The 12016-nt window shown below is 37.4% G+C and overlaps 2 protein-coding genes across 2 annotated transcripts; one reads left to right on the forward strand and one right to left on the reverse strand.

Moving 5' to 3' along the window:
• Positions 1–516: 516 nt before the first annotated feature.
• On the reverse strand, positions 517–954 carry LOC140172487 (uncharacterized). The gene has a single exon (XM_072195633.1). The coding sequence runs from the start codon at positions 952–954 to the stop codon at positions 517–519; it is 438 nt and encodes a 145-aa protein (XP_072051734.1).
• A 2844-nt stretch (positions 955–3798) lies between these two features.
• LOC140135717 (E3 ubiquitin-protein ligase TRIM33-like) lies at positions 3799–7803 on the forward strand. The gene has a single exon (XM_072157309.1). The coding sequence runs from the start codon at positions 4053–4055 to the stop codon at positions 6078–6080; it is 2028 nt and encodes a 675-aa protein (XP_072013410.1). The 5' UTR covers positions 3799–4052; the 3' UTR covers positions 6081–7803.
• Positions 7804–12016: the final 4213 nt, after the last annotated feature.

Raw genomic sequence — 12016 nt, forward strand, 5'->3', positions numbered from 1 at the left:
TGAGAAAGATGCAAAAATAGTCACAAATTTATCAAGGGGTATAGTACCAACTTACATGCTTAAATGTATTTTGAATGACCTTTGTTCGTGTTAATTTTATAAATTCAATTTACGAAAGTCAAATTGATCTTAATTTGATACAAACAACATATTTCTTATGTTTTTTATTATGTTTGCTGTGGTATTAGAATATTTGCAGTAGGTTATCAACAAATGTTTTTAATGTTATGAAAACGTTTTATACCATTTATATGCCCTTTATATAACCCGACATTTAAACGTTTTCTGGCAACCTTTTGTAACCTTTTGCAGATGATGTCGAAAACGTTTTGTGTTTGCTGGGTTGGTAAATGACCTCTGTTTTACTGATGTTGATTGTAAGGCTAAATGCAAAAAATGCAGTCACAAAACAGTCCAACATGTTCTGCAGGTCTTCAATGGATTGAGCCACCAGGGCGGTATCGTCGGCATATAGAAGCCCTTGTACACAAACTTCATGACATCGGATCTTGGCACTTAGACGATTGAACAGTTTGCCATCTGTCCTAGAACGGAGGAAACTACATGTTGACCATCTGATAGGTTGTCAGATGAAATTTCCAAAACAGCTGCCAAGTAGAGGCCAAACAAGGTTGGTGCCAATACACATCCCTGCTTAACACCATGACAAAGCGGGAAGGGTTCGGTTGTATCACCATCAACTAGAGCAGTTGCCTGCATTCTATCATGAAATTCACGAATGATCTTGACAAAGATGTATGGACAACCATAATGCTCCAGTAGTTTCCAAAGTAGTTCTCTGTCGATAGTGTCGAATGCTTTGGTGAAGTCGATGAAGACCATGTAAAGTGGTATTTGCTGCTTTATTGATTTCTCCTGAAGCTGGCGCAGGGTGAAGATTGGATCAATTGAGGATTGACTGGTTCTGAACACACATTGGCTTTCAGGTAGCATTTTACAGGCAACTTGTTGTAATCTGGCTAGGAGAATCTCTGCAAGAACTTTACCAGCAGTTGAGAGTTGGGATCTCCCTCAATAGTTACCACCCTGAGTGCGGTCACCCTTCTTAGAAATAGGGGATAATCATTGCATCCTTAAATTCTTGGGCAGTTCAGCTGCACCCCGGCAGTTTTGGAAAAAACTGCACAGAGCCTGGATGATGCAAGGCCCGCCGAACTTGTACACCTCTGATTCAATTCCCTCCATTCCATGAGCTTTACCATTCTTCATGGACATGACAGCATCTTCGATTTGTTGTATGCTTGGCGGCTTTTCCATTCCTGTTTTGCTTGATAGTTTTACAAGGTTATCCAAGACATTTGGTGCAGTGCTAGAGGGTCTGTCAAGGAGATCCTGAAAATGTTCCTGCCATCTGATCTTGATGTCATCTTTATCAGTTAGAAGAGTTGTACTTGAGCTATTAAAATGAGGACAGGCAATTGAATGCCTAGGTCCATAGACTTCCTTCAGGGCTGTGAAGAAAACTTGAGAATTACCAAATCTCTGCCAACTCTTGCACGGCTTCTGCTTTCTTATTCCACCATTCATCCCTCATCTGACGTAAAGCTCTTTGGAGATTACTTTAGCACTCCTTAAACTTTCTGCTTTTTGAGCGTAGCCCTATCCTGAGCATCTCATTCCTGGTAACTGTCCTCTAATTGAGGAGAACCTGGATTGGTTCATTGTTCTCATCAAACCAGTCTGCATTACGACGATGTGGTTGGCTTAGCTGTTCTCCATAAACCTGTTGCCTTACAAGGAGACTGCCATTGTTCATTGATTGTAGCTTCATTTGGCAATGTTAGAGCATCCAGTTCCTGGAATTTTGTTCTTGTTTCCAGGTTATCGACGAGACTTCTAACACTTGCCTTCCTGGGGAGCTTTGGCTTTGTCTTCCTCCTCATGGGCTTGATATGCAGCTTTTCTTACGACATGGCATAACTGGGCATTAACAGCAGCGACAAAAAAACATTCAGAAGCTGCTGACGAGGAAACACCCAGAAAACTGAAGCTGGCCCTCGATCTAATGGCTGGAATTTGGTCTTTCATGGCTGACAAGGTTTGATCTTGGGACTTCCACTGCTAGGTCATGGGATCTCACAGACCGTCGCAACCTGGGGTCATGGACATGGATGTCTGGCATCAGCTGGCATAATAACTCAGGGGCCTCTTTGTAGAACATACGATGGAAGAGGGCTGCCCTGCGATGGCTTTCATATTGTCCGTACAAGAAAGTGATCTGTAAAGCAATCTGCACAGCTCTGTACCTCTCATAACTCTGTTGGAAGTGATATCACAGATATCTCTCTGCCTTGTGAGAACATAGTCCAGCAGATGGAAACGTTTCGAACGAGGATGTTGCCATGAGTAGTGCCATTTGTCAGACATCTGAAAGTAGGTATCAGAATCAACCACATCAGTACTTCATTTCTGATATAATCAGCACAAATAATCGAAATTTCCATCGAGCTATCTATTGTGGCTTGCAAAATCACCCATCCATGGGTACATTCGCGAGTTGATTTTCACAAAAGTGGTAGTCGGAATTGAACAATTGTGCAATCAAAAACCGAAATTCTGACAAAACTATGATATAGGCCTATTATACGTGTATGATGGGCTTTAGAAAGTTGGGAAATAACTTTCATTAGCGAATTATGTTACTTTGAAAAGCAAACACGTTGACCTCCAAAAAAGCTCATGGGGCAAGTTGAAGCCTGTGAAAATCGAAAATCTTACACTAGAAGTCTAAGTTTTAACAGCAGGGTTTGAAAACAATATACAGTACCAAGCATTATACTTTTTTTGGTATTTATCGAAGAAATGAAAATGATTGCTTTTCATTTTGACCGACAAAATTAATTATGAAGTAAAAAGGTGTAACTAAAAATTTAGCTCATTTCAACACCGGATTCGATCGTTTCCAGTGCCTTATTAAGTGAGTGAGTGTGTCTTGTATAACAATGGCCATCGATTGACTGGCGTTCTGAGTGTGGCATCTTCTTCAAATTCAACTTACACTAGTAAACAAGACATCAAAGAAGAACATGTGATTAATTGTGTTTTCAACTGATTGTGTGTACCCAGTTAAAGAAAAAATAAAACAAACAAACATATCAGTTGAGGTTAAGCTGGTACTACACCCCTTGATAATTTGTGACTATTTTTGCATTTTTCTTAAAAACTAATAAAACACTGGTAACATATGTATATTATAGGAGCAAGGAATCCAGTTACTACACTGGAATTTCAGTGACTCAAGACAAGTAGTTTTTGATTTATTGATCAAATATTGGTTTCCCTCATTTTTGACTGTAACTCCACAACTGTTGATTGTGCTGAAATAAAATTTTCAGTGCAGTACTTGTAGTCCTTGCCCCTATAATATACATATCTTACTTGTCACCACTGCGCTATAATTTTTGATAAAAATGCAAAAATAGGCACAAAATTGGCCAGGGGTGTAGTACCACCTTAAACATGGTCTCGTGTCATTTCCAAGATTGTAGGTAGTCATGCATAAAAGATGAAAAGGTCGCGTGTCATTATGCATACGGTGTGGGTGGTTAACAATGTAGACTTCATTAGTCACAGAAAAAATAACAAAGCAGGGATTTGTCAGGGACTTTCCCACTTCTTACATAATATAATAGAAAAACTGAACTTCATACTACAGGTTTTCACTTTCGGCTTTGAACCGTATCTTTTGACCGGATCTTGAAGTAAGCATACTTAACATAACAATACAGCCGATGTTACCTAAACTGCTAAATATAGGTGTCTATATAATTTCCCCCAAATCTCAGCAGTTTTTCTCTGATAACGCATACATGTGTTTCTCTCTGAGGGTATTGGCAAAATGGATATCTCGCAAGGACAAATCTAGTAGAAGTTACAGTAACATTTGAAAGGAGGGAAGACTTACAATCACTAGTAAGTAAGGAATTAACTTCAATGCAACGAACCTTAACTTCAATGCAACGAACCTTAACTTCAATGCAACGAACAACAAGCTGCAATATTCAGTTTTGTAAATCTCCGTAACGTTAAACATGGCGTCTGCAAATGCAGCAACACCAAATGTGCAACTCTGCGGTATCGAGGAAGACCTACTCGAGTGCAGTATCTGTCTGCAAGTCGTGCAGCAACCTAAAGCATTGCAATGTCTCCATACGTACTGCTTGAAATGCTTGCGGGACTTGGTGAAGACGCAAAAAAGTGGCAACCAACTTACATGTCCTCTCTGTAACGAAATATCACGGTTGCCTAAAACCGGTGTTGATGGTTTAAAGACCAACTTTCTGATTAATAAGTTGAAGGAGAGAAAATCCGTTCTTGAAAAACTCAACAAGCCGAAGATCCCGTGCACTAATTGTGAGACACGGGACACAGAGGCTATTGCCAGGTGCATGGAATGCCGAGATTTTCTGTGCGATAAATGTTTACATGCCCACAAGGAAATGCGTATTCTTAAAGGGCATGTTTTGTGCACTTTGGAACAAGTGCGATCTGGTGAAGTCGATATATTCAATACGCGTCAAACTGAAGATACGTGTGACAAACACAAGGGACAAGTTCTGCGATTCTTCTGCAAAACATGTTGGGTACCAACTTGTCGAGATTGTACTGTGATTGAACATTGCCGTCCGAAGCATGAAAATATCTCCCTAGATAAAATCCACCAAGAACAAAAAGATCAAATTGAACAGCTTGCTACCGCCTGTCAAAGTGTCGCACTTCGCGTTGATAGAGCTATTGAAAAAGCAAATCGGATTCAATGTGATCTTAATGAAGCCGCTAAAAATGCCCAAGAGCAAGTCGACGGAGCCGCTAAGCAAAGTTTGAATAACTTTAAACTTCAGTTGCAGGTTAAATGCCGAAAACCAACACAAAAAATCGACAACTGGAAGCAGAATCGCACCAAAGATATAGAAAGTAAGCAGCAAAGCTTGAAATTCCAGCAAGCACGACTCCGTACCGCTATAGAAATGGCATATCAAGTTACGGGAATGGGATCAACAACTGATGTTGCACACGTATATTCAGAGCTTACTACGACTCTGGATCAACTTCGCGAATTGAAACCGGTCAGTGTGCAGAGTAGCATGGGTAAAATTAAGTTCACGCCGACAGAAAAGTATAAAACCATGGCGACTAGTCTTGGCGAATTGTCTCTTGGACTTGAAGCAGGCCACTGGGAGCTGGAAAAGAATTTGGTCGTAGGCCGAGAGCAAGAAGGCGTCAATGATGTTGCTGTTACTCACGATGGTGAGATCGTTCTTACAACGGCTAAGTCTGAAGCATGTGCATCAATTTCTGACGCCAGGCGCAATAGCTTCAAAGCGGATTTCAAAGCTACTTTTTGTCGCAGAGGACATAATGCAATCGTAATGCTTAACGGGCACATCTGCACCAGTGACATGACTGACAATGTCAAAGTGTTTGGACATGATGGCAAAGAACTCTTCAAGTTTTATTCTGTGCCTCCAATTACTACTAGCATAGGTTGGTCATCGGTGTCATCAGCAGAAAGATGTATTGCTGGTTTGGCAGTCAATTCGCGCGGTGAGATTCTAGTTGGTGAAATCATGGGCAAGTTCATAAGTAAACATCAGCAGAATGGGGACCATATTGCCAGTTTCGAACTCCCTATCGAACCTATGTATATCGCAGTTGCCGAGACTGCTTCTGGTGCTTCCATGGACTACGAAGAACGCATTATAGTAAGTTCGAGCAAACAACATGCAGTAGTGATTGTGAATTCCTCGGGAAAAGTCTGCCACACTCTTGTGCGACCGTCAGGGGTTAAGCAGCTCAACTGGGAACCAACGGGCGTATGCTTCAGTAACCATGGTGAAGGGACAATATTTGTCTCCAATAACGCACAAGGAGAAGATGTAGACCTCACTGGATTTTTAGCTAATAGCGGATTTGCTGTGTATTGTTATTCAGGTGCTGGTGAGTACCTGAATTGCGTAACAACTCAGGTTGTTTATCCAAAGGGACTTGCCCTCATGGAGGACGAGGAGAAGCTACTGGTAGCCGATGAAGAAGGTGTTAAGATATTTCATCTGAAGTAGCATCTGTTACCAATGACGGGTGCTATCACATCCACTAAACGTTACATTCTGTGCCGTGTTACAAGATATTGTATCTGTATACACTAATCCGACGAGCCATGGTCAGAATTCATTCCGCCATTACTAGGGGCCATCCGCACCAAACTGGTGTTGTAACTGCCCAATTGGGTGGGAAAATGCTGCTCCAAACTCAATCTTATATGTGACGTGTCATGTCAAAAGGAGACATTTTTGGACAGGGTGTCAATTTTGAGGTTTTAACATATCTTAAATGTAGAGATATTTTGCTCCACAACGCCGTTTTTTCCAATGAAATCGGACATTCCTAAGCGAAGATATTGAGTTCGTAATCTATGGTATCATAAAATTGGAAACTGAGATATCGGCCTTTAAAAATATTATTGACAATGTTGAGAGTACGTTGAAAAGTGTCTTAAAAAATACAGGATGCCAGTTATATTCCGGTCTGAAACTATCAGACAATATTTTAAACATTAATAACATCACAAATTCGCAACAAACCCAAATTGTGAAAAAATCACCCGGGCAGATTTTTGGCTATTTCTCCATTTACGATCCTGCCCAAAAATGTCTCCTTTTGACATAACACGTCACACATTGTATTGCATTGTAAACCTTCAACATCCTTTTGTCACATGTGTGATAGACTACATTTTAAAACTTCCGCAAGCCTGCATCATTTCACACTTCAGGTGGGAAGGCCCCTTCAATGGCTGCCATTGAGGTGTAGGAATGCTTGGAATCGGATATGTGTATAATGTTACAATTACTGATACTTATGCCGGGTACTTATGTGGGGTGCTTTTATTCCCCAATCTAACTCAACGCGTTTATTTTGGACGGAGGGTGTGTGTACAGCACAGAAGTACAAAACTTATGAATAATATGTACATAATTGTTGCCATTAGTTCCAGCTAGTTCCTGGTCTATGGAACGCTCCGAACCAATGTCACCTGGATGGCGTTATAGACCAATGTAACGCCCCGTGAACAAGATGTAACGTTACTCAGAATGTAACTTGATCATATAGACAAGATGGGCGTGTATGTATATGTAGGAACTCGAGACGATGTAATAAACATATTTCTGCATCTTTCTGCAAATTATTCACTCATTCATCTCTTCTCGTTTGGATAATAACAATACACTTCTTTATGGATTACCAGCAAACCAACTCTATCGCCTTTAGAAAATTCAAAACACTGCCGCTCGAATTCTTACCTTCACCAGAAAATATTGTCATATCACGCCAATCCTAAAGGAACTGCATTGGCTTCCTGTCACACAAAGAATTGTTTTTTAAACTTATGTTGATTATGTTAAATGTAATAATGATTTTGCTCCGTCATATTTATCTGAACTCCTTTCACATTATGTTCCCACGCGTACGCTTCGATCTGGAAACATGCAACTTCTTCAAGAAAGAAAATCCAACCGCACATGGGGTGACAGATCATTTGCAATCTCAGCTCCACGTCTATGGAATGAACTGCCTATTTATATTAGAACTGCTACAAATATAACTGTGTTTAAAAAGTTGTTAAAAACTCATCTTAAGTCAGAGACATTCTGTAATTCTTAAGTTATGTTTCTTATTTTACTTCCAGTTTTCTTTGTCTATTGTTCAGTTTTGTTTTGTTTTTGTTTTAGTGCCTTGAGCGCTCTTAATTGAGTGAATATGTGCCTTGTCGCTATTATTATTATTATTATTATTATTATTATTATTATTATTATTATTATTATTATTATTATTATTATTATTATTATTATTATTATTATTATATATAAATATGATAATGGGGTGTTGAAAACATAAAAATGTAATCGTGAAAACTGTTAATTACCCAGCAAACACAAATATGTTCTTAAAACGTTTATTCAAAATCATGATGTAACGTTACTCAGTCAGAACGTAACTTGATACAGACAAGATGTAACGTTACATTGCCGTGACGCAGTGTGGATGTATATGTAGCAACTCGAGACGATGTAATAAACATCTTTCTGCAATATTATGACAATGGGGTGGTGAAACATTATAAAAATGTAATGGTGAAAATTGTTAACTACCCAGCAAACACAAATATGTTCTTAAAACGTTTATTCAAAATCATGATGTAACGTTACTCAGTCAGAATGTAACTTGATACAGACAAGATGTAACGTTACTCGGTCAGAACGTAACTTGATACAGACTAGATGTAACGTTACATTGCCGTGTAGGGGTGCGTGGATGTATAATGTAGGAACTTGGGACGATGTAATAAACATCTTTCTGCAATATTATGACAATGTGGTGCTGAAAACATTATAAAAATGTAATGGTGAAAATTGTTAACTACTCAGCAAATACAAAAATACGTTTAATCAAAAAGTTTAAAACATTTAAATGTCGGGTTAAATAAAAATCATGAATACGTTTTTAAAACGTTATTGTAAAATATTTTGGGCAAACAATTTTGCAAAATATTATTTCAATAGTTAAATAACATTTCTGTTAGAATTTTTTGCATCACGTTTTCAAAAACGTTATTTGCATATTTTGGTCAATATCTCTGTTTGAGATAAAACTCGATTTGAAACTTGGCGCAAACTGGCGGCTTTGATTACCCCTTTCCTGCCGAGTACCGAATAATATGCGTTATGAAACCAGGAGAGCCGGGGCTAGTCCCCCCTCCAAATTTTCAGAGGTAAAATGGGGCAAAAGAGTAAAGTGTCCTTAAAATGACTACAAATTGGATGCAAAATTGATAAAAAGGGAACGAAAATTTGGCTTTGCCATTTTTAAAGTTCCGCGGCCTGCTGCTTACATTGTTTTTGCCGCTCCCCCGTACAACACTACGAAGGCACGTCTGGTGGTGGTTGTGATTTCTTTTTTCTCTGAATTATGCTGTGTTGTAAATAATCTTGCTTGATTTGATTTTGTTTTGCTCTTTTGGGTTTTGTTTGTAGTATATCTTGTATATCTGTAAAGCGCATTGAGAAACTGTTTTGTTTGTAACGCGCTCTGTAAGTGTATATTATTATTACACTAAAATCCTGGCTACGCTACTGTTTGAAACGGTATGGATTCAGCACCGATTCTCTTTCAGACAAACGGACAACATGCATTTAATTTGAGTTATCTTGAGTAGATAGGAAAAACACGTGGATTCAACATAATTATTATGCCTAGCAAAAGAAAATATCGCAACAATTAGAAATTTTGCTTTGATCTTGTTGAATAGATAGCGCTACTATCACAGTTCTAAAAACATCAATCTATTTCGTTCAAGAGATAAGAATAGCAAAATGCATTAAATTTAAGCTATCTTCGGTAGATAGCAAATGCGCATGAATTCATTATAACGGGGAAACTCATTTTAAAACACGTTTCATGAGCAGAAATATTTTGATTTAAATAAACAAAATACTGTCTTACGCAACTTTTGATTAGTAATACTCTGAAAAATCAGTTTGTGAATAAAAGTTTCTCACGCACTTCGTCAACGCACGTATTATTCATCCATGGTTTTGCTATTCTACTGAAGATGATAGATCGAATGTCGCGCGAAAGTGTTGCGACATTTTGTTTTGGTTTAATTTTAAATTCCTGTGTTTTCTTTCCTATCCATTGAAGATAGCTGAAATAAAATGCAGGCCTATGTTGTCATTTTTGTCTTCTGGACGAGATAGATTGATATTTTAGAATTAGGCCTGTTGGTGTTATATATATCTACTGAAGATCCAAATAAAATTTCAAGCAGTAAAGACTTGCTTTAAACATTTTTTTAGTGCTTCCTTTTAAAATGTTCATTTTATTGACCAACATACTGGTAATTTCTTTGTCTTCAGTAGATAACACCACTAACACGGTTTTAAAATAATCAGCTATCTCTTTGAGACAAATTGACAACATGCATTTAATTTGAGTTATCTTCAATAGATAGGAAAAACATGTGAATTCAACATTATTATTATGCCTAGCAAAAGAAAATATCGCAACACTTAGAAATTTTGCTTTGATCTTGTTGAATAGATCGCGCCACTATCACATGTCTAAAAACATCAATCTATTTCGTTCAAGAGATAAGAATAGCAAAATGCATTAAATTTAAGCTTTCTTCGGTAGATAGCAAATGCGCATGAAATCATTATAACGAGGAAAACTCAATTTAAAACACGTTTCATGAGCAGAAATATTTTGATTGAAATAAACAAAATACTGTCTTACGCAACTTTTGATTAGTAATACTCTGAAAAAGTCAGTTTGTGAATAAAAGTTTTAAAAGTATTAACTTGTTTCTCACGCACTTCGTCAACGCACATATTATTCATCCATGGTTTTGCTATTCTACAATCCCCCGCATGCGATTATTTAGCAAACATACAAAATTAATCGCTAGATTTTAATAGTGGGTAAATTTCCTAACCATATAGAAACTTTTTTTGCGTAGTGTAGTACTAAACACTTTTAAGCGATATAATTTGCATTCTTAATTAAATAGATTTTTTCAGTTTTTTAAAATTTTTGAAAATGACTCGTGTAAAGAACAATTTTGATATAGCCTGTATAATGGCAGGGAGGCCGCAATAACAAATCTTCTATTTTAGTAAGATTTAGAGAGGTCACATAGTGATTTTGAGGTTTTCCTGCAACATTTTTGGACAACGCTTTTAACGGTGTTAAAATTTGTCTAAACACTCTGTGATCTTTTCACTTTACCCGACTGTCATTTTTAAAAACTGACGTGGGCTGAGATATCTGGGATGAAAATTGCAGTTTCTGTGATTTGTTGTTTTGTCCAAAAAGCTGTGTCCAAAAAGTTTGCACGAAACTTTGAACTAGAACTGCTAGACCGATGTGCCTGTGGCCCCTCTACTAGTAAAGTTTTTTGGTATACAGTCACTTTTTCATAATAAGAAACTATCAAAAAAATCAAAGACGTCGTGGAGTAAAAATTATTGTAATGAATGACTGATGTAATATGTTTGTAATCTATCAAAAAAACCCAGACATTTATATCAATTTTAAATTTAGCCTGATATAATCACCGATATCGTAAATTACATCAAACTTAAGGGATCTGGAATGAGCGTTTTAAGTGTTTCGACAGTATTTTTTTTTTTTTTTTGGGGGGGGACATGAGAGCACATCAGACATATTGCATTCTGAATACGAAGAATGTGTTTCTGATATCAAATAATTTTTGAAATTCACGATATAATACAAATTTTATGACAAATTATTAAAATTTGATATTTTTCACATTTTTGATATATAACAGTCCTCGAAGCAAATTTTTATAAATCTAATGATATATTCTTAAAGTGTATGTAGCTGGGAGGAAAAGCCGACGATCAATTGAAAATTTTGACCTTTAATATTGAAGATATGGATTTTTTTCCCAAAAAGACCTAATTTTTTTTGGTGTTTTGGGGAAAAAAATCTATATCTTCAATACGAAAGGTCAAAATTTTCAATTGATCGTCGGCTTTTCATCCCACCTACATACACTTTAAGTATAAATCATCAGATTTATAAAGTTTACTTCGAGTACTGTTAAATATCAAAAATATCAAATTTTAATGATTTGCCATAAAATGTGTATTACATTGTGAATTTCAAAAAATCTTAAATTGTTTGATATCAGAAGGACATTCTTCGTATTCAGAATGCAATTCGATATGTCTGATGTGCTCTAATGTCCCACAATAAATACTGACCAAACGTTCATACCCCACCCCTTAACTCATGAGTGGTGGATAAAACACTGTTAGGGGCCATCCCCGCCATACATACATGTACTCGACGAATCTATTTCAATCCATTTTTATCTTCTAACAAATTTATGTGTGTGGACCCGGGGTGTGGACGGAACTACCGGAAAGGCCAAAAATATAGGTTTGTTTCCATGTTCCCCGCTCGCATTGGA

This window comes from Amphiura filiformis, chromosome 16 (genome assembly GCF_039555335.1).
Source record: "Amphiura filiformis chromosome 16, Afil_fr2py, whole genome shotgun sequence".
NCBI classification, from domain to species: domain Eukaryota; kingdom Metazoa; phylum Echinodermata; class Ophiuroidea; order Amphilepidida; family Amphiuridae; genus Amphiura; species Amphiura filiformis.